This window comes from Poromitra crassiceps, assembly GCF_964638095.1.
Source record: "Poromitra crassiceps genome assembly, chromosome: 1".
In the NCBI taxonomy this organism is placed as follows: domain Eukaryota; kingdom Metazoa; phylum Chordata; class Actinopteri; order Beryciformes; family Melamphaidae; genus Poromitra; species Poromitra crassiceps.
In genome coordinates this window covers 125,191,300-125,215,839 of record NC_139623.1, presented here as the reverse complement: position 1 = coordinate 125,215,839, position 24,540 = coordinate 125,191,300, and the positions used below count along the sequence as shown (strand labels likewise).

Sequence of the window (24,540 nt, the reverse complement as noted above, 5' to 3'; positions counted from 1 at the left end):
AATGGCTGTGAACCAATCAGATTGCTTGATTTGAGAGAGCCGTTTTATAAATATACATTATATAACTGAGAAAAAGAGTAAGGGCCCTAATCTGAGGGCAGTGGCGCATGTCTTGAACATACGGCGGTAACGCATTTGGAGGCGTGTCCAAGTCCATTTTCCTAATTTAACGGCGCTAATTCTCCACCTTGCGCCGCCTTAATTGTGTTGGGCGCACGGCGCTAATGGGCTGAGATAAGTACCAGAATTATTCAGGTGTGTTTTGGGCTCAAAATGAACTCAACCAATCAGAGTGTCATCTCCCATTCCCTTTAAAGGAGAATTTCGGTTTTTTTGAACCTGGAGCCATTTCCTGGCATTAATTAAGATTTGGCCACTCACCTAGCGATGTCTGCGGCGTTTCTGGGCGTCCTAGCGTTGTTTTGAGATCAATATCGTCCAAGTCAGTCGTAAAATAGAGTTGATTTGGGGCCAAGTGGAAGCCTGTATTTCCTGCATCTAAATAGCTATTTTTCTTCCCGTTTTCGCCAAATATCGCCGTAATCAGATCAGTCTACATCCAGCAGAGTAATATTTCACCCCAGGCTGTTTCCTGGAGTGCACAGGGATCCACTACAGGGCTCAAATTACCTCAAACGTGATCTAGGTCACCAAGTCTCGTGAAGTCCCGCGATACTTTCCTGTCGACTGGCCAAATACAGGCAGGACGCTTTGCGGTCGTGGTTTTAGCGTAACCTATGTGGGGTTTGGCGTAACCTATGTGGGATTCGAAAGAACGAAGGTTATGCCAAACCCCACATAGGTTACGCTAAAACCACGACCGCAAAGCGTCCTGCCTGTATTTGGCCAGTCGACAGGAAAGTATCGCGGGACTTCACGAGACTTGGTGACCTAGATCACGTTTGAGGTAATTTGATCCCTGTAGTGGATCCCTGTGCACTCCAGGAAACAGCCTGGGGTGAAATATTACTCTGCTGGATGTAGACTGATCTGATTACGGCGATATTTGGTGAAAACGGGAAGAAAAATAGCTATTTAGATGCAGGAAATACAGGCTTCCACTTGGCCCCAAATCAACTCTATTTTACGACTGACTTGGACGATATTGATCTCAAAACAACGCTAGGACGCCCAGAAACGCCGCAGACATCGCTAGGTGAGTGGCCAAATCTTAATTAATACCAGGAAATGGCTCCAGGTTCAAAAAAACCGAAATTCTCCTTTAAGGACTTGCCCAGGGGTGGTGCGAGATTCGATCTGCCGACCTCCCACTTCTGAAGCGCGAACCACTATGCCAAGTGGAGCTGGTTTATACTGGGGAGTGAGTTTAACCAACCTACTCGCTACCACTCGGGACTTACGAGGACTCAGTCACTCGGTTACACAAGGCTGCAAGGGGCATTTAAGCATATGTATTATATTTTTCATTTGGCAAGATATGATACCTGCCTCAGGAGGTCCCTGAAGATCATCAAAGACACAAACCATCCCCACAACAGCCTGTTCTCCCTGTTACCCTCAGGGAGGAGATACAGGGTTCCAAAAGCACGCACAAATCGATTGAGGAACAGTTTCTTCCCGCAGGCCACGAGACTCCTTAACATACACAAATAGTGTAGTAGCCGTACTGTATGTATGCACATGACATGTGCACCTATGTGCAGTGAATATGCCACTGTCTCTGACTTGTCTTATCACTATACTGCCTTATTGCTTGTTGTGTCTCTTGTTGTTTTTGCACTCATATGCCCTGTTATATTTGTACTATGTTGTAAACGGAGTCCACAGCACAAGAATTTCACACGTGATACTTTACCATGGAGTGACAATAAAAATCTTGAATCTTGAATCTTGAATCTACCAGTAAAAAAAGACAGAGGGGATATCAGAGGCTACTCAGAGGAGAAGAGACTAGAAGCTCCACTCACCTGAGAAGGTTCAACAGCCCTCCAGCTGATTGAATACCTTGACCTGCCGGTTCCCAGCAACCAGCCTTTTAGGACGAGAGACTTCTCAACGCTTGGTTGCTTTTGTGGAAAGATGGGAGACTAAACGCAAGGAAAACAGAGCCGGAGTGTTCACTGTAAACTCATTACAGATGCGGACGTGCTTGTGTTCCTCTGGAGACCCGTCTCACAGCGGTTAATCTTTCACAGGGCCAGTCGTTTCCTCTGCCGTGCTAATTATCAGAGCCCTCATTAGCCAAAGCCAACTTGCATTTTGGTTCGCTTTTCACAGCTAACGGGAGCTAATTGAGAGCGGATGGCTGAACGAGCCCTCTGGGGACCATGAGAGACATTTCCATCTGCATTTAGCTGCCGCTGCCATCCAGAGAGCCTTGACCATGAGAGCAACAGAAGAACAAGCTGGAATTTATGGATTGCCAGCATTACAAGCAACCACCAGGTTAGGGTGAGAGGTCAAGCATCGGAGCCGCATGTCTTGACAAAATACTTATGGTCCTGAAGACAAGGCAAGGTGAGGCAGCTTTATTTGTACAGCAGATTTCATAAACTGGGGCAATTCAAAGTGCTTTACAGAGTAATAAAGAATACAGTAAAGGTAAAATATTTACAGTTAGAGACAGAGAGAGAGTGAGAGAGGGAGAGCGCAGCGTATTGAGGTTAACTTCTGATTGGATTTCATATAAGTTTACTCATTAGGGAAAAAACCTTGAGAAGAACCATCTCAATTTCGAGGGGGACCCTAAACATGCAATACAAACAAACACAAAAATAGCAAAAAAAGAAAAGACAAAAAAGGAAGAAATCAGGTAGGTTACAAAAATAGGAAGGACAAAACAACAATCAACAATTCGACAAACACACTACGACAATCAGCTCAACAATCAGCACAAAACAACTAGATGGCTACAGAGAGGCCATGACCAGATACTTGCCAAACAAGAATAGCATTATATTATTATTATCATTATATTATCTTATATTTATACTTATTCAAACACAAACCTGTGTTCAGCAGGATAATCTTCACACATTAGTTTTGAAGCTTTTACGTGCGGTTAAAAGGGCAGCTAGCTAGCAATGAGACTACACTGTCGACGGGGATATTATACGTCATCATGCCGAACAGCAAACACGGAAATTATCTTTCCCTCGCCTGGCCGTTCAGTCACACAGCTATTGCCCACTCGCTCTTTCAAACTAGATTTATTTATTCAAGTATTTTCCAATTGTAGTATTTTCTAATTGTAGTTGCCGTAGTCATACATTCTAGTTTGTTCGCAATGGTTTGGTGGAGAGAATCCCCTCTTCACCTGTAGAGACCTGTGTAGTGGTGGGTTTCATGTTAGTTAGTTTCATGCCAGTAGTTTCATGCCAGTACTTAGTTTATCATTAATGTTAATAGTTGCCAGTTGGTTTATAGTTAGGTTTAATCAACATATTTATTTTATTTGTATGTGTGTCTCTAAGTGATTGCTAACTAATTGGGTGCATGTTCCCCCCTCCGTCCCACACACTGCTCTCTGTCAGCTCACAGTAATACAACGCTTATTTTGATAAAGGTTGAATTTGGCTGTGGTGACGTGACGTGGAAGCCGATGTTGACAGTGTGTAGTTCTGGAATAGCTTAGCATGAGCTTTTTATGCCTCCGCCAGTGATAGCCAGGCTGGAGGCATTATGGATCCGGGTTGTCCGTCTGTACGTACGTCTGTCCGATGTTCGTTAACGCGATATCTGAGGAATGCCTTGACGGAATTTCATCAAATTTGCCTCAAACATCGACTCAAGGATGATCTGATTAGATTTTGGTGGTCAAAGGTCAAAGGCCAAGGTCACTGTGACCCAGATCCGGTCCGCCCTATACGCTCACTACGCAGCCTGCGTAAGACCCCCAAAGATGAAAAAGGCCCGCCCCCGCAGATTGTGCAAAATAAGTTACATCTATCAGAAGTGACAACTAATCTATCGTTCCATTGCTACACCAGCGCACACAGGCATCAAACCTGCTGCCATTTTGGCCTGGAAGAGACACCTCTGATTGGCTGTCACGGTTCTGTGCTGTTGTCGCATTGGCCAAAAAAGTCGGTTGGTGGGTCGAAGCCCTGGGTGTTTTGGACTGGCCATGGGACTCACAGGGTGGGGAGAGGCAGCTTGGCACAACACCGTCACAACTTTCTCAAAAGCAATCTACTGTTACCTCACACCACAAACCTGTATGGTCGGGAATTACGTAGCCGAATAAAACCTTGACAAACAAATTCTCATTTCTAAATCAAGGTGTGTTTCTTCTGCAATGTACGCTACAGTTGAAAATCAACGTGGCATTCCAAGGAGAGAAGAGTGTGTGCAGGCGCAAGGTGTTGGAGAGTGACATCCATGCCATGCGTAATGTATCCAAGCAAGGATTTCCTGCACTGGCCGGAGAATACTGTCTGCGCTCAGGCGTACGCCTGGCGTAGTGGGGGTTTTTGCGCTAAGACCAGCTATTTGGTGGCATTAAAATTGAGAGCACCCAAGGCCATTTTTTCTAACACATTGCGCTGGAACGCCTATTTTGGCACGGTCAACGCCCAAACCTCTCTTTGCCCTCGGAACATACCGACGGTATCTTTGCCAGAGCGCAAAATGCACTTGCGGGAGGGAGATGATAGGCTAGATGCCCACGGACACGCCTGGGCCACGCCTACACCTGTGTCTGCGCTTAGATCCCAGCACAAAACTGGACGGGGGAGGCAGACGATAGCTTAAGACACTGGGAAGATAGCAATAAGAGGCGCGCAAACGGCAGCGCAAACGATAGTGCCGTACGAAGATAGGGCCCATAGTCTATCAGACTCAGTCAAGGTTTAGTTAAAAGTCTGGAAAGCAATGGATTGAAATTGACTAAATAGCTATGGATTAAATATTAAATTAAGAATGTTGGGCATACTGGGCAATATGGATGCACATTGCTCATTAAATAATGACCATCAAGTAGCCTATTGCAGCCAAGCCATATATTTTATATTTGAACATGTATAACAGGAAATCTGAGGGAGAACAGTTTGAACAGGGTCAGATGCAACTGATAAATATAATACTTACTTTACTTCCAGTCCTAACACTACACTACACTACACTACACTAACACTACTTTACATCCAGTACTAACACAGACCCAGTACAGTCAGCTTCAGCAACTACTAACACAGACCCGGTACACAGCTTCAACAAATAATGCCAGCTGTACAGGAGGGAGGATTGTAGTGGGAGCACTGAGGTGTCAGGTGTGACTTTGTGGCGATGGCAAATGGCCAGGTAGGAGGGCCCCTTTACAGAATCTTGCTTAGGGCCCCTGGGAGTTCAGGACCGGCACTGCTGTGTCCTCTCGAACGCCATGAACTGATTAGATTTTGGTGGTCAAAGGTCAATGGCCAAGCTCACTGTGACCTCTCAAACGCCATTTTCAAGCTTGTTAACGCGATATCTCAGGAATGCCTTGACGGAGTTTCATCAGATTTGCCTCAAACATCGACTTGGACTCAAGGATGAACTGATTAGATTTTTGTGGTCAAAGGTCAAGGTCACTGTGACCTCACAAATGCCATTCCCAAGTTCGTTAAAGCGATATCTCAAGAACGGCTTGATGGAATTTCTTCCAATTTGGCTCAAATGTCGACTTGGGCGCAAGGATGAACACATTACATTTTGGTGATCAAAGGTCAAGGTCACTGTGACCTCTCCAATGCCATTTTCAAGCTTGTTAACGCCATATCTCAGGAATGCCTTGATGGAATTTCATCAAATTTGCCTCAAACATTAACTTGGCCTCAAGGATTAACTGATTACATTTTGGTGGTCAAAGTGAGACCGAGCAGCTGGACTTGTTTGAAAATCAACAAAGATAAGTGGAGTGAACTTTAATGTCAACACCACAGATTGATACGACGTCACACAAACAACCCGACCAATCAGAGAGAGACAGGACAGGGGAGTGGACAGCTTGCAAGTAATGTCAAAGGTGAGCCAATAAACATTGAAACACACCGCTCACCACAGTCAATCCAGCAGCACAACAGGCCACAATATCTAACCATGTTATACCATTCCCATCTATAAGCCAAGTCAAATCTACACACTTTGTGAGTAACGAACCGTCAGACTAACGTCAGGCAAAATTATGTAGCCTATGAAGACTCACCAACTTAATTCCCCAGACACAATCCCGCCAATGTAGAGATTGCTTCTCTGATCAGATCAGATTGCTACCAGTTTGTAGTATCAGTATCGGCAGATACTCGAGGTTGTGGTACTGTATCGTATCGGACATGAAAAAGTGGTATCAAGCCATCCCTTGTTTGAAAATGGTATTTAATAATTTAATATGTATCTGCAAAATAGAAGAACTAATATATTTCCCAACATTTGATAAAATTGCCCTGGAGATTATACAAAATGCCCCCGAAACATATTTCACATGGACAAAAAAAGAGTCCTTGTTAAAAAAAGTTAATTTACCACCCTGGTATGCCAATAGCCTAGATAAATATGTGAGGATAAGACAGTAGGCTACCTGCTTTAAATTCCTTAGTTTTAGCTCTTCAGTGTTCTGCAGACTGGATGGCATGCAGCAAATGATAGAACGCTCTTCCATAAGAGACTTTAGACTTGAATTGGACTTGTGACCAAAGACCTGAGACTTGACTTGGACTTGCCCCTCAAAGACTTGAGACTTGACTTGGACTCGAGCTCAAAGACTTGAGACTTCACTTGGATTTTGATATTTTGTGCAAGAATAGAAATGAGACATTTGAGAAGTGTTCACACAAGCCTCTCTTTAATTGTTCTTCTGTAAAACCTGCTAGTTCTCATTGTAAAAATTCTCGATGTTGTAACAGCAACTAACCTTGATCTGTGTCTCAAACTATGCTGTGTTGGGTCCTTGAAGGTACTTTGAGGGAATTGGGCCTGGCAACTCCTTGAAAAGTCCTTGAATTAGATGTTTAAGAAGGTGTGGGAACCCTGTCTCCTGTAGCAAAGTGACACACCATCTGAATCCAACACGTGGTTCCAGTCAGTAACAGATATGTTGTATGTACCGAGAGCATTTCTCCAAATTTAGTCATAATCAGATCAGCGGTGTGCGCGCCCCTCCTTCTCCCCTCTCTTGGGGAGATCATACTCTGATCAGTGTAATTTTGAAATTATGAGAGGCAGCATTCCCTCAAGGTAACACTTTATTTACGCGCACAGGGAGTACACAGTATTTGGACAGTCCACCTACAGAGAGTACAGAGCATTTGGACAATCCGACTACAGAGAGTACACAGTATTTCGACAGTGCGCCTCCAGAGAGTACAGAGTACAGATTACAGGTTCTGAGCTTCATGTGGATCCATTCCATTCCATTAGAGAGAGAGAGAGAGAGAGATATAGCAGAGCATGGGGGCCAGTTTATCACCGCACCTACGGTATTACTAGAGTAGCCTAACATTAACTGCAACCATGTAAACAACCATGTACGAGTTGGTACTTGCTAAAAGCTTGGCTAAAAGTTTGGTTACCTGCTAAAATCCCGGGCCAGTCATATCGATCGCCGTCCTCAGATGTGGAAGGAGCTCTAAGAAGTTGACGATCCGGCTTGATCCAGCGGCTCTTCTTGCATTCAAACACGGTGCAACTTTCTGCTCGTAAATTGATCTCATGCACGGGCAAATGTTTCATCATATTTGTCGTGTTGCCAGTCTTGGCACCAATCTTCTTCTTGTCACATATATTGCATCGCGCGGTATTGGCACCGAGCTACACTTTGATTTGTTCGGTATTGTTTGCGCAGTCCGCACGCTGCGTCTCAATGGTCTCAATACAACAACACATGCTCTGTCTAAAGTGGGCGTAACTTTTCCTGCATGCCTCTACATGACAGCCAATCACCAGCCGTATTAGAGCGTGGTGCAAGCATAGTGCACGCTTATAGGCTCAATGACGCTGTTCTCTCAATTACGCATTTTTGTTTTGGTATCGAAAATTTCTACTCCTTACTATTGAAGCTGTTGTTTCGGTGCCAAGAAAGTATTGTAGTTCGATACAAAGCCCTACTCTTGAGTACTATACTATACGCACTATAGGCTATTATAGGAATATTATATATTATAGGAATATTTTATTATAGCTTATTTCCATATAGGAATATTATTGTAATATTATCATGTTTATGTCCTTTATGGTTGGATTGAACCCTTGACACTGTAGGACTACATGATTGATTGAAATTGTTTATTAGGATAAACCCCTTGAGATGCGCCATCTCGTTTTAGAGGGCGTCCCAAACCCTCACATCTGATTTCATACACTATTGAAGACTGACATTGTGCATTGTGGGGTATTGCTTTTGCAAGGCTGGTTTTTGTGACATATTGCATTGCTATTGAGATGTGTGTGGATGAGATTTAGCGTAGGCGCCTCCCCCGGGTCACACACACACACACAGACACACGCACACGCACACGCACACACACACACACACACACACACACACACACACACACACACACATATGCTCACGGATGCATGCATGCACTCTGACCTGCAACACCTGCACCGTTTACTTCAACAGCCAGGTGTGATTCTTGTTGCCTGTATTCAGGTAGTTCAGACTAGAGAGAGAGAGGACACACAACAAAGGTCCAGAGCCTGATTAACTTTAAGAAAAAACAAACCAAAAATAAACTCATGAGAAATTCCCTCTCAGTTTGTCAAAATTGAAGCCAATGCGGAAGTGTCCTCTTTGCCTGCAGGGGGCGACCCATTAGTTTGTGGACTTCAGTTTTGAAGCCTCAAGTATGGCCTCAATCGCTAGTTTCAGACTATGTTGTGATATGTTAACATAGCATTTATTAATAATCTACGTATATTCATGTTTTGTAAGTGATTAGTTCCTCATTAACTAAAGGCTTATAAATGACTTACGACTGAACGTTATTATTTCCATTAACCATAACATAGCTCATAATAAATCCAATCAAATATTATGGTTCCAACACAAGGCCTGAGTCAGCTGGGCCAGGCCATGGCATGGGAAACTTGTGGCAGCCCGTACACCTTTCTGACACAGTCCCCCTCGGCTCAGCCCCCCTGGATTTTCACTTGGCGATAACTTTAAAAAATAAAAATGTTCAATTAAAAACAAAAGCATAGTATAAACTATTTTATAAATATGGGTAGAATGTGTTAGAAGAGACTATGAAAATATATATTTATTGGGGAGTGCTTTTATTGTGAAATTCCTCCTCACGGACCGGATCTTCCAAATCCACTTCACGTCCGTGACTGACTTGACACATGTAGCAGCAAGCAGCAGAACGTATCTGATTCCCCGCCAGCATAATGTCAACATTTCCGAAAAGTAAGTCAATGCTAATGTTAGTTACCAAAATTACTGAGGACAGGACACGCCAGGCGGGAGTCTCCCCTGCACTATACGTCCTACCCCAGGGGTGTAGGCCAAGTCCCATTTCATGAAGCCGCTGCATGTTAGATCGCCGCTCTGGCAGCAGGTACCAAGGCCCGCCTCCCCATGTTAGTGGATGGGAAAATTAACCAAACTAAACAATCAAACTACACGTCACATAATTTTTTTCCAAAGGTGGTTTGTATCATTTTAGATAGTCATTATCACGCCTGTGCACGTGGTCATTTTCTGATCAGTTTGTTTTTAAGTAGTTATTTGACTAAATAAAAAGGGATGATTCACAGCTGTGGCAGCCAGTCTCAAGTCGTCATTGGCTGGACAGGCTCTTCACGTTATATACCTAGTTTACATAGACCAGACACTGCTTGATCTGTTATCTATATTGATGTATATATTGACTATATTGACTATATTGATGGATCGCAATAAAAAGGACATTGTTTTGAGAAAGGTGCGCGAGGAAGTTTAATTAGTTACTCCCGCTACGTTATCGGTTATTTTAATACATCAATGGTTTTAACGGGTGCAGGCTAGCATTACCCGCTTGTATTAGCCGGCTGTTAAATTGCATTCTTTGTCGGGATAATATTACTATAACCTAACAACCGATAACAATAGCTGGAATAACGCAATAGACACATATTTTCAGAATTTACCAGGTTGTCCAACTGCCTGCGTATGCCAGGAAATGTGTTGTACAGTATAACGTTACAACTCCCGGGTATAAAATGAGGCCTACACAAAACCAGCCATTAGCTAATAGCTAACGGGTTAGCTTAGTCTCACAAACAGACACTGGAGGTTTTTATTTTTGGTAAAGCACGAGGAGAGTATTTATATGGATATCTCTGGGAAGTGCTTTGACTGGGATGTTGTTTGCAAGCTCCTCTCCTCATAGCTGTTGTATAAGGATATAGGCCTACAGAAGAGACAGGCAGCTGGCTAACGTTAGAAAAACGACCCCAGACTGAGAGACAGCAGCACTGCGCTGCCCAGTTAGTAAACGCAAGTTACAACGTAGACAAAGCTTCAGTTAGATTGGATCTGTTAAACCAACATTTGTTCCAAAATTTATTAAATCATAACGTTAATCAAATGCTATGGAAACATTAGCTAATCAACACACAGCTGCAAAGATCAGTTCATCGGATAATAATTTCCCCCCGTATGACGATGTATGTTGCCCAGAGCAGCCCGGAGTCTGGCTGCTAGGAGCAATCTCTGACAACAAAAATCAGATTACCGCAGCCTACAGGTGTCATTTTGATAAACTGACCTCATAGTGGGAATCTACATGGTTACTTTTGGCAAGACAAAACATATTAGAACTTAAAGTGCCATATTTACAGTACAGAGCTAGCTAGAGGATTGAGGACACAAGGCACTGTGCACAAATCTAGAAACCGTAGCTCTACATAAGAAAGTTTAGAGGGGCGGGGACTTCACAGAGGTTCTAACTCAACGGAGCTACTGCGCAGAATCGGGTTCCCAGCAAATCAGATGATATTGGCTTCAACAGGATACTGGGATCAAATGGAGATCCTCTCTCCATATTTAATATAGCTCAGTGGTCCTACCAGTGAAACTACTCGCTGTCAGGTGAAAAGAAGCGGCTGGCGACTGCACATGTAACGGAGAGGGCATGCTAGTCTACAACTCTCCCTAGATCAGCAGAAGGGGGGACACTAACGACCGGGACAGCAGGCGGAATTGGCCAAGTATACATTTGGGGAGAAAATGGGAGACAAATCTGAAAAACTTGATAAAAGAATTAAATAAGAATTAGCCTTTGAAACGGTTTAAATAGCAGAGAAGTTGTCACTGAAGCAAACATATCTCCCGTATGTGTTGTCCCTTCCCCAGCCGCTGTAATCTGTGTTAGTCATGGGTGTGAATGGAGAGCCAGGCACAGATAAACACGCTCGCTGAAGCAGGCATTAAATCACACCCAGAACAAAGAGTACGAGTGACGCCACCGCTCTCTGGATCAACCATCAGATATCTGTAATTGGACAGTTTGTATCAAGCCATCACGTTGTGTGTGTGTGTGTCTGTGTGTGTGTGTGTGTGTGTGTGTGTGTGTGCTTTCAGTGCAGCACATCCCCTGCGGAAAAACACAAACTGACCTCACATGCTGGCAGGGTGCCAACAGCTAAAAACCTGTGATTATTAGTTTATTGGATAGGAGCCATATTAGCTAAATAATCACAATCACAATCAGATGCTATTCTTCCCGGGGTTTCATGTCAAAACTGTTTTTTAAGGTATTTAAAGGTAAAGGTCTTAAGGTTTTTATGTTATTCACATAAAAAAAGACTATATCCACAATGGTAATTATTTTAGAGAACTGCATCTTGACCTGGAGACATCAAATGGAATTCAATGTTTTGCTAACTACAGTATAACCTGTGATAGTGGTGGTAAAAACAGCTCACTGCCATAGCAGCTCTACATGACATGTAAACAACATGATTGAGGGATGGCTAACATTACAATGCTAAGTAGCAAACTAATTGCAATGCAAACTATGCCTATAATACTAACAGCATTTCATTTTCACAAGTTTGAAAAGGGGATTGATGCTCTACTACTAATGACCGTCAGGAATTTAGCAAAAACAAAAAATCTCAATGGGCATGACGCTTGAAGCGCCTCTGCTCTCTCCCGCTCTCTCTTGAACCGTGAAGATTGGATTTTGGAGGAAGTCCTTGCCTGCTGGGATGAAACTGCAAACTAATTGAGTTTCAGAAGCGCTAACCTTGCTGACCGAAGCTCAAGCCTCCGCTGGCGTCACCCCCCTCCCTCCCGACCTGCCCCCAAACCACCCCCCCCCCCCCCCCCACCACCACCTCCACTCTCGACCCCCCGGCTTCCCGGACAGGACGGGTGACATCACGACCCGAGGAGGCATCGTCCCGTTAACCACCTCGCCTCCTGTCGCCATGGCGGCGGACCGGGCGGGCGACCATGCTGAACAAATCCACCCCACAAGGCCGTGCTGCAGCCTGCTTTTCCTCTGCCTCGCCCTGCGCCTGTCCATCTGGCCCCAGTTAAAGATTAATATGCTGGAATCCCACAGCCAAGGAGTCGGGGAAGCCAGGAGGAGACGCACCGCTCCTGCTAGGAGGAGACGCACCACTCCTGCCAGGCAGAGAGAGGGGGGTGGGGGGAGGTAGGGATGGATGCATGGACGGATGGCAGTGGAGCTCAGAAACACAATATCCAACTGGATTGAAAACAGACTCAAGAGTGATACTAGAGGGCATGAAACATTTGATCATGTGACTCTAGTCCATTTCCATTTCACCTCAGACAAGACAGGACACTGCTTTCAAGTCTGACATTTACCTAGATTTGCTAGAAAGATGAACAACATTTCAGCTTTTCACCAACTAGGGTACTGCTAGATGATGTCACTAGGTTGACTGTACAGTACAGTAGGGATTTTGAACATTTTGATTAATCAAAACAACCACGATCCAAGTCAGAAACACAACAGCATATGCTGTGAGTATTTTAGAATTAAAAATCCTTACTACCAAAACTTAACTAGTGTATACTCCACTATTGCATATTCGGCATACATATAATGTATGCCGAATTGAAGAGTGGTGCCTGGTAATCCATTTAAGCATTGTGGATAATAAAAACTTTTAATAGATGTTTTTCATAGAGCTCGGTTACTGCCTGCATGACAACGGCATGTATCAGGTTTTAATCAGTGGACGGAAATGCGCATAATTTTGCATTTTCTTTTGCCGTTTTTCTGAAAGTTTGCTTCAAATTTGCAATACGCTTGGATGGAAACCCAACTACTTCAGTTGAGTGGGCCAACATGTAAGCTGTGCAATCTTTTGCTGTCTGCTTTTGTGACAGTACAATCGTCCATGTTATTGGTATGGGCCTCGTCACCTTATTGGTTACCCAAGTGGCCTGTGAGTCTGTCGGAGTGTGTGTTATTCAAACACGGGTACTTTTCTAGCACTGTACTAACAGTAGGGAAGCAAATGTCAAAATAAAGCTGGACTTCGTCTCTGCAGGAGTCCCATCTAAAAGGCTTGTGCCGGCCTCTCATTGTGTCCGGAGGAGTTCCCGTGGAGCGGACGCACTTCGTAATGGACTGTTTACAAAATAGGAAGTGCTGATGATGCTGTCCCGCTGACCAAGCTGGAGCCAAGCCATTAGTGCTGGGACTAGATTAGAGAGCGCTGACACAGATAAGAAATAAATAGAACCTGTGTTCTTTCCCCTCATAGACGTCTGTCTCAATATGTCAATAGCTATGTTATGTTTATAGCCCCTTATCACAAGCATCTCTCAAAGGGCTTTACATAGCATCATCACAGTCATATACAGTGTTATTACATTATATAATGTATATATCTACACACATATATAGTGTACATTCAACACATCATGTCTTTAGACTGTGGGAGGAAACCCACACAAACACAGGGAGAACATGCAAACTCAAAAATCGAGCTCCCGGTCAGTTTTCATTTCATTCTTCTAGTTTTGGCTCTTTTGCCCTGTACCTACCTACTGAGTACTACCTTATACCTTCTTCATAGAACATGCAAACTCCACACAGAATGGACCGGGGTGGAGACCAACAGTGAGGCGAGAGTGCTAACCACTGAGCCACCGTGGCATCTAATATGTCTATACAGTATGTCTTCTAGAAGCCCCTCTGCTGTAGCTGGCTCCTGCAAGATCTGCATCTCTCTTGTACGATAGCAAGATGGGGATGTCTGCTGAATGGGACAGAGCGACACCAATAGATTGCACTTTGAGTAGACTTTATTCAAAGGGCTCTTGGCTGTGATGCCATTTCCATTTTCACAAGGCCGTGAATCGATTCACTGCAGCCTGAAAGAATCGAGTCAGTTAGAAGAATTGCTCTTCCCAACGCTACCACACACAGCTGACACAGTTTGGAAACTTGTAGGGCCTTATCTTGGTACAGGCGATCCCCTTTTTGCACTTGCGCACCTGTTTGCGTGTCTTAACGATAGCAGTCCGCCACACGCAAACGCATCCCCACCTCACGGGAGCTCATTGTAATGATTTATACAGAAATTTAACTGTTTAAAAATGATATAATTGTCTGTGTAGACCTCCCTGATTTCTAAGTTAAAACAGCCCCGAAATATGGTGGGGATGCAATTATCTGCGGGGGTGCGAAATTGTTCATGGCACCTCATTAATGTGAAGTCTCAAGACTAAATAACAGCAAGTCAAGTCAAATCATGAGTCCAATATAAATTTAATCATCTTAAAGCAGCTACGAGCAAGATTTTCGATTGTTATTAAACAGTATAATTATAATATTGATGCATCACATCTTACCTATAATAGTAGCTGAGACCAAAGCCATGTGAATCTGAGATTGCTCTCTTGATGATTAGAGTCTGTGTCTGTCTACTAACCTCGCGTCACCAGGCTCTCTCTCTCTATCTGTCTACCGGTGGGCCGGATAAACCCGGAAGTGAAATTAAATGGTTTACGGCAGCACTGGCCGATTCACTCGGGGTTCAAGCGAGACTACTCGCCGTTGGTCTCGTCTACTATTAGAGGTAAGATGTGATGCATCGATATTAAATTTAGACTGTTTAATAATAATCGAAAATCTTGCTCGTAGCTGCTTTAAAGAAAACTAAATATCTAGGCCTTTTCAATGCAGTTTTAATAGGACAAAAACTTGGTAAGTGCACCATGAGACATTTGATTTCTATAATCGGTTTCAACTTCAATAAATGCAATCATTCCATACAAATTCAGAAAACAGAATTTAAACTCAGTCGTCTGCTGGAAGTCCCGAGTCGGCAGAACCCACCCAAGTCAAGTCGAGTCTCGAGTCTTCTCTTCATGAATCAAGTCTCCAGCTATTAAAATGGCAGTTTTCACGCAGCTCCGGAGTTTGCTTTCCTGGTTCGTCTCTGCAACAGTTTGTAATCAGGAGCTTGTGTCCCGCAGGCTTCATGTTCTTAGATGGTGGGAAAACAATCTTAATGAGGACTGTTTATCTATAGTATACTGTAGTAAGTATAGTATACTGTATATTGTTTATCTTTGACTTGGCTTTTCTTTATTAGACAACTCTAGAGTTGTCTAATAAAGACAGATCAGATCTGAAAAGGCACAACACAGCTAATTGGCTCTCCCTGCTGCTGTCAGTGCATCTGTAATTACCTCCACCAACAGAGGAGGTATACTGTGTGTTGGCCAGGAGGTCATGTTTTAACCCCTTCTGTTTGTTTGAATATCTCAAAAAGTTATGAACAGATTTGCACCAAACTTTGTAGAAAGGTTGGTCATGGGCCAATTTAGAACTGATTAACTTTCACGCCCACTGGCCAAAAGGGGCGTGGCAATGCGTCTGGCCAATCACAAAAAGCCACTTAACTTCCAAACGGATTCACCTAACACTATGAAACCTTGTAGAAAGGTTGGTCATGGTCCAAGGACAAACTGATTAACTTCCCACGCCCACTAGCCAAAATGGGGTGTGGTAATGGTCAATCAAAAAAAGCCTTCCAAATGGATTCACATACAGTAACACCACGGAACTTTGCAGAACGTTTGGCAGAGGTATGCAGTATACCGAGTGCCCTCTAGTTCAAAATCACTAACTGAACCCTGTTCCTCAAGCCCTACATACACTAGACAACTTTCAAAATCCTTAACAGATTATGAAAAGACTGGGACTATAGACTAATGACTGGTTCCTGCAGATTTTTTATGATGACTGAAAAACTAGGGGTCACACACTTGACTACCTCAGACGAGGGACCACACACTCGGCGACTTGTCACAACTGAACCCAACTGAAACACATGAAAGCAAGAGCTAACTGGAAATCCTAGCTAAAATCCGGGGAATAGTCTTGTAATGTAACCTCAGCTAGCACATTGGGTTTGCCGACGTTCTCTCTCTAATACTGTATGTACAGTATGTGAGAGAAATGAGGAGACTGTCAGGTTCTTCATTAAAGCCTTTCAATTAGACTTGTTGTTTCGTTTGGTTTTGTGGTTTGTTTGTTTGTTTGTTTGTTTGCGGAGGCTGGGCTGGCAGCGTGGCGCCTGATTACATTACCTGTGAGTCAGAGAGCAGAGAAAAAGATGCTTAAAGAGCGTGGTGCAGGTAAAATATATATATATATATATATATATATATATACAGTTAGGACTCAAGATTCTTATGACAATACCCCCAAAAAACAAAAACAAAATTCAAACATGCCCCCAGGGCAGAAATATGGAGAAAAAGGTATAATAATTCGACACTGCCCAGAATGCATTTCGGCATTGACGGGAAAAGAAGAAAACTCAGCTCCATTTCTCCCCAAAGGCAACTGTTTACTTTCTGTTTAGTTTGGGCTCTATCTATGGTTAATATGGCACTTTATAGTTTCAGTAGTGAAACGTAACTAAGTAGTAAAACTGGTTGACCCCCAATATGCTATCGGTTTTTCAAAATAACGCCTATTTGCAAAGATAATTTTGGGACCGACCATCTCAGCTCATGTAAGCCGGCTGCAGAATGCTCTGAGGCGGATAACTTTATTGTCGGAGACGGACACAAGTGGCACTCGCTGGAGCTCATGAGAAGAGGATTTTTAGGTCCAGAGGGGAGGAGTTTTAGCTGCAGAGTGGAGTGTATACTGCAGCAAGTGGCCTCTCGAAGGATGGACAGACCGGGACAGACGGTCGGCGTAGGTAATGATCCGAGGGAACATTTATTGATTATTATTGTGTATTAAAATCATCACAGGTGTTATTGCTAGATTTGCGGGGTTTTATGTGCGCGTGCAAGATGTTTAACAAAAACCAGTCTAGATGCAGCTATGTGTGGGGAAAAACAAAAAAACAAAACTGAATCCTAATTGCTATCCCACATATTAATGCAAAGTGGTGTCTAACCTGCATCATGCTCTTTAACTCACTGCTCAGGCTGGAACACGCTACAAGATATAAGAACAGAATGGATTGTCTCTTCATCATCAGTATAATGGGAGCTGGGGCTCTGTTTGTTTCTCTGTTTGTTTGTTTGTTTGTTTCTCTGTCCCACTACGATGTCATAAATCCCACTGTGACATCAACCGTGATGTCATAAATCCCACTGTGACATCATCAGTGATGTCATAAATCCCTCATAAATCCCACTGATGAAATCCCACTGTGACATAATCAGTGATGTCATGAATCTGACATCTCTTGGTCTCATTGGCCACACAGCAGCTGAGCTACGGGCAAGGCCGCACAGTGGGCGAGCTGCGAATGCGAGCTGCAGGGCCAGCTCGGCGAGCTGCAGGACGGGCGAGGCCGCGTAGCTGGCGAGCATAGGAATCGAGTTGCAATCTATTGGTTTGAATCTGAACCACCAGTGGTTCGCACCAATAATCTATGTCTGGCAACTCGTTCTAAGGTGGTCATGTGAAAAGAAACCATCTGGCAGCGTCGGGTTAATTTTCAGCTGCACTAACAATAATTCCCCTTGGCTGTGTGGGAATAAAAGCCACTTGACTTGAGGACTTTCTTCTGAGATCATCTTCACTGAGATGAGATGGCAGAGTGAAGAGGAGCTGGGCAGAAGAAGATAATTACCTTTTCCTTCATTCTGTTTCCTCCTCCACCGCTCCTTTTCTCCTCCATCACCCCTGGCTGTGACTCTCAGAGACAAAAATGTGTTATTGTAAGTCCCTTTGGATAAATGACATGATGTAATGTGATTTTTAGAAAATGCTTAAAAAGGCATAAAAGTTATTCACGTTTGTGAAGAGTATCATGCTGAACCCAAATCCGCATTCCCATAAACTTTTGTTAACCACAGACCTTATTTTATGCATTTAAGTGAAATCTCCATTCTAAAACCCCATAGACTTTTCCACTGAAGAACCAAATGGCAGCGATTTCTGGATAAAGCCTACAAAAATACGTCATCCCTCCGGTAATAGATCATTCCTAGCTTTTCAGACTGTGGTTGAGCCTGGTGGTGTGTGGCTCATAGTCCTTACTGAGCAAAACAAAGCCCTTTCATCTGTAAGCCTGTCATGTGGAAAGTGCAGTGGTCATCAGTGGAAGCTGCTTGCCTTTCATCTTAACACATCTGTGAGGGAGGAAGTCTGTGGGGGGGTCAAAGGTCAGGTCTGGGCTCTCTGTGATCCGTTGCTCTTCCCGGCTTCAGGGTCGTGTCTGCACTCTGGCCTTCTGCACAGAACAGAGGGCCCGCCCGACAGCAGCAACAGCCTCAAGGTCAGAGAAGTAGCAAAAGGTTGCTGGTTCAAATCCTCATCCTGTGGCGGAAATGGAATGAGTAATGCACTCTCCTTTTACACTTAACCTCAAGTGCTCCAGTGTGGCTGCCTATCAGTGCCGGTCCTGACCTCCCAGGGGCCCTAAGCAAGATTCTGTAAAGGGGCCCTCCTACCTGGCCATTTGCCATCGCCACAAAGTCACACCTGACACCTCAGTACTCCCACTACAATCCTCCCTCCTGGACAGCTGGCATTATTTGCTGAAGCTGTGTACCGGGTCTGTGTTAGTAGTTGCTGAAGCTGACTGTACTGGGTCTGTGTTCGTACTGGATGAGCTTGGCTGTGGATCAACTTAGTCTGTGCGTGTGACAAACCTGAGCATAGAACCTGTAAATTATAGATAAGACTATTACTATATTGATCAGTTGCATCTGACCCTGTTCAAACTGTTCTCCATCAGATTTCCTGTTATACATGTTCAAATATAAAATATATGGCTTGGCTGCAATAGGCTACTTGATTGGTCATTATTTAATGAGCAATGTGCATCCATATTGCCCAGTATGCCCAACATTCTTAATTTAATATTTAATCAATAGCTATTTAGTCAATTTCAATCCATTGCTTTCCAGACTTTTAACTAAATCTTGACTGAGTCTGATAGACTAAGGGCCCTATCTTTGTGTATCTTTGTATCTTTTGTAAAATAGACGATAAAAAGACAAAGTTTTGGGGCGTGATTGACGGGTCGCAGCTTCCCGATCACGGACCAATAGCAGCTCTTCTCATCCCAATTCACGTCACTTCTGGTCCCAGATAACCAAGAGGGCAACGGTGAACATGCCAACCTCGAGGCTTCAAAACGCGAGTCCGAAAACCAATGAGTGGCTAAGTCCATGTTTTTATACGGCCTATGAGTTTGATGCAGCCACTGACTGGCTGTGTTGTCACCGTAGGGGCGTTTCCATGGCAACTGACCCCCTGCCAGACAGTGCCTGCATGGGCAGACCTGGACACAGAGATAGGAGAGAATAGGAAAGGTTGCAGTTATCGACAAAGAGGGGCACGTTGGTTTATTGGAGCTCATTACCACAGAACTTGAATTGAGAAGGAGAGGTAAGGAACCACAAAGGGCTTACAGTAAAACCTCCCGTCTCGGATTTACAATTGATCCTAATACTATGGAGATGTGTTTCCTCAACATATTGAGATAGAAAGAGAAATGTTGTTCTATCAACATTAGCATGTGAGCATTCCATGACAGCAAGAAGACAGAGAAGCTGCTGTCATGTGCAAAGCGTCATGGGCACATCTTGGCATTCTGGGCGCTGGCTGCCCTTAGCAGTCGTCACCGGGCGGGGCGGTGCTAGACGATTAATGGTTTGGCCGATTTGACAAACTATTGTTATTGGCTGAACTTGGCTCCGATAGTGTGGCCGATAGTGTAGCCTCCACCGGTCATGTGGGAATGTACATCAGCGTTTTGCAATCAAGGTTAGGGTCGTGCGGTGTCAACCAAATAGCCATCGCGATGGTTCCAATCTACAGTGAAACATAGTGATGGACGATGCCATCTCCCAGACACCAAGTCCAGTGAGATGGCAACAGGGAGACGGCTGCTGTCATTGGTTCCTGCTGTAATTGTGCGCTCACATCCAAAGCGTCATGGGCACCGCTTGGCACTCTGGGCGCTGGCTGCCCTCAGCAGTCATCATCAGGTGGCGGTGCGTTCAAGCAGCGCTGACTACAGGTAGATGATTCATCGTTTGGCTGATTAATCGGTGCCGATAGGGATGTTTTACAAAGTATTGTTATTGGCTAAACTTGGCTCCGATTGTGGCCGATTGCTGCGTAGCCTCCACCGGGCATGCGGGAACGTACATCACCATTTTGAAATCAAGGTTAGGGTTGTGCGATGTCAACCAAATAGCCATCGTGATGGTTCCACAGTGAAACATCGTGATGGACGATGGCTATTATATTGTTAGTTACCTGTACCCTTCAGCTGAGGACTGAAAGCACTTGCCAGGGTTGAGCATTAATATATAGACCAGAACAGCGCCGTGTCATCAAGCGCCAAGGCCACGCCCCTTTTACGGGGAAACCCACCATAGGAACAGACTGTACAAGAGCTGAAAAGCTGGATAGAGCATTCATATAAGGCAAGTACTGTTGTTGATGTATCTTGGCCAGCCTTGTATCTATCTTGTATCTATGGCCAACCGAGTTGAAATATATTGTCATGTCATGTTGTCTTTGGGTCATTTATAAACAAAATGAATTCAGTTCTTTTTCTATAGATTTTTTTTGTACTGCTATTTTACATGGAAGTCAACGGCGAGTGATGTGCATTTTCCCCCTAAAAGGGGCGTGGCCTTGACATTTTGCAAAGTACCTGGATCCGCTGTTCTGATATCCACCACGCTTGATTTTTTCGTCTCAAGACAAAACTCCTGCGAATTCCACTGCGGGCTCTAAATTCATGGAATTTGCCCCCGTTGGGGGTCGGCCCATCGACGATGGTCCATGCCATCATCCATCGTGCCAACTCTACAAGTTTATGTCATTGTGTACCTGAGATCATTTATATTTACTGTAAATTAAACTTTAAGGCAGCTTTATTCGTAAATGATGAGCATGATAAGGTTGTTGGTTATAGTATGCCATTATTAATGCATTAGACTGAAGATAACTGCTGCTCTGTGATGAGCTATGAGAGCACTGTCACTCAGTGTGCTGGACCGGGAGAGGGGCAGCCAGATATCCAGTTCAACAGTTATCCTAATAAAGGCAAAGATTGTTCAAAATGTTCATGTGGGAGGGGTAAAATATCGAATGATTAATTGGCAAACATCATTATTATTATTTTCCTTAAAAAAATCGACTATTGGTCGACCTCTAATGCAGACATCAAGTTTGGTTGTGGCCAATCGAAAGTTTGTAGTAGAGCTATTCAGCAGGTCTGCCATGAACTGTGACAAGCATGATCAAATAAACAAACTTCCATGTGCCAAAAATGCTCAGAAAATGCATGAATCTGTGAAAATTTAAAAATCAACAAGCGCAATGCCCGTGTGGAGTTTCAGATTGATTGGCCAACCCCAAAGTGGATGCAGACAGACAGAAGGACTGAGATTCCCACTTAGATAAACTTATTGATCCCGAAGGAAACTCTATAGTGGGATAGAGAGACATGTTTGATGAAGAAATCAGAGCCAGGGAGAAAAGCTAGAAAGTCAAGAGTATTTTTAGATTCGTATTTATAGTGCAAGTAGAGAAGAGGAGGGGAACACATACACACACACACACACACACACACACACACACACACACACACACACACACACACACACACACACACACACACACACAGATGGGGTTTCGGGCCGGCAGGTAGACCTGAGGCAGAGTGTAAACTTGTCTCGGCGGTGACAGAGGATTCTTGAGCTCGCTATCGGAAGAGCGCTTTTACCGTTGGTTGGCTGGTTGCCATGGTTTCACCGTTCACTTCCTGCCCCAAGGTTATTAAAGCCTTGAAACAATAGAGGCGTTGGGACAGGAAGGAATGTCATCACGCCCCTGGAGACTTCCTGTGGCAAGGCTTTGGGGGTAGGCCAATTAACTCCTGTCTGGACCTTCAGCCTATGGACAGCAAGGCACTGCTACTATACTGATACACAGATACTAATCATATCAATTCAAATGAAAGCCAATCAGATAAGTACAATGAAGAAATAAAGGAGAATAAGACAAAACTAATTGAGCCTTCTCACGGGGGCCATTTTCTGTCGAAAAGGCAGGGTAAACACAGGTGCAAGCAAAATACTAATGAGGGTTTCAAACTTCCATGATTGGAATTTGGAAACCCTCATTAGTGTTTTGCTTGCACCTGTGTTTATTCTGCCTTTTTGACACAAAATGGCCCCCGTGAAAAGGGTCTATTGAGTTAGCCATGCTAATGCAGACTTCCCCTGATGGGAATCCCCACGGGATTGGTGCAAGTGAAGAAGACAGACGTTTACATTCAAAATCATAGCAACATGCTTTATTAACAGTCGGAGCACGTAGAACATTGTGAATATGACTGGCGGGTGTGATGTTGTTGACTCCTCTGAAGCCCCAGTGCGGTTCGCGGTGCTTTGTACATTAAGGCCATCAATAAGATATTGATTTTGTTTGTTTCTTTATATAAAATCACATGAAAGACTGTCTTCCTCTGAGAATTGATGGATTTCTCAGTTTAACTTGGACGACTCTGTAACATCGTCTTAACACAAGTTGTTGGCTACGATCTTGTGGCGTTGAAAAATGAGGACAAAGGGGTACCCAATCTGTTACTAGGGGGGCGGGGGGTCCTGACCACACATACGACACACACACACACGTGCACGCGCACACGCGCACACGCACACACACACACACACACACACACACACACACACACACACACACACACACCTCTCTCTAATAAGGCCCATTGATGTCTCCATTGACAGATGAGTCAGTGTAATCAGAGCAGTGGAGGTGGCAGGCAGCTAATCTGGCCTCCAGTCTGAGTCAGAGAGGGCCACCATGTTATCTGTTAACCCACAGCACAAGTCCAGCCTGCCTGACTACAACATTATCACTACTTTTCTTTTCTGCTTGTGGATAAACAACATTAATACACAAACAAAACACGAAGCGCTCATTTCACCAGAGAAAAAATGGTAAATAAAGTGCTTTATTTCCTCCTAAATGGATTTTTAAAGGAAGACCTTGTCGATTTTCAACCTGCTTTGTATCATTACAATGTCGATAGTATGCAAATGAACAATGTTTACCTTCCCTTGCCAGATTTCAATTACATATCTAGAAAATTAGCGTTAATTACAGCCCGAACACACCATATGCCGAAGCCATGCAGAACTGAAGCTTGAAGCAGAATTCAAGGGAGAATCTGAAAGCAAAACAAACAAACAAAGCTATTTCTCCGGAGGGTAGCTTTGCTGTAGTCCCACTTTTTCCAACATGAAGTACCTGGTAGACTTTTACAGTCGCTTCCCTACACGGCCTAAAACAACTCTCCCCATCTCTCTCTCCTCTCCCCTCTTCTCTCTCCCCTCCAGTGGTGTTTGTCTGCTGCACTCCAGACGTCTTCCGGAAGTTAATGGTGAACTTCCGTCGTGAGGGCCTTCCTCAGGAGGAGTACGTCTTCCTCTACATCGACGTGTTTGGAGACAGCCTCAGGCCGCAGCACAGGCAGCCGTGGGCCAGGGGTGACCAGGACGATGCCCTCGCCAAGGAGGCCTTCCAGGTAACTAAAGAGTTCATCTCCAAACACCTAGAGACACAGCTGGATGTAAGCATCAGTCCACACTTCACTTTGTTCTGCTTTCTAAGCATGAGGAACCACCTCCTTCTACTTGTTATTTTTCTCAACAAATCTATTCTGACGAAACGGCGATGAAAAACGGTGAAAACTGGTTCAAATGTTTTGGCTCGATTGTTTCTTTCAAACCATTGGAAACACCAGATTCTCTGAATCTCTCGACAAAATCTGAAGCCTCTTGCCCCCCCTGCACAGGAGGGGGAGGGACATTTCAAGTCATTTCAATATTCAAGCACTTGCATTTTATTATAATGGATATTGACTACTCACAAAAAGAAAATAACGTAAGAATATCAGGTCAGGCTCTCTCTCTCAAACGAGAGAGAGCCTGGTACACATTACTACAGGCAGGAAGACCCGCCACGTCTACCGGTGGTTGTTCCGCTTTGTGTGCCACAGTGTTTTCGTTCCCCCATTTGACCATTTTGACCGGTGTGTCAGGTGGCGATGCCATTATTTGGTTTTAATTGTTTGCTTGCTTTTTCGCTCAGCTAGATA

General features: G+C 44.1%; 1 protein-coding gene across 1 annotated transcript in view; it reads left to right on the top strand.

The window, feature by feature from the left end:
- Positions 1 to 24,540, top strand: part of LOC310785201 (atrial natriuretic peptide receptor 1-like) — a gene marked incomplete at both ends in the record, with an annotated part of 143,886 nt that overhangs the window by 21,089 nt on the left and 98,257 nt on the right. The window contains one exon of the mRNA XM_083646196.1: positions 23,780 to 23,967. Coding sequence (XP_083502322.1) covers positions 23,780 to 23,967 — 188 coding nt within the window. The remainder of the gene's footprint in view (positions 1 to 23,779; positions 23,968 to 24,540) is intronic.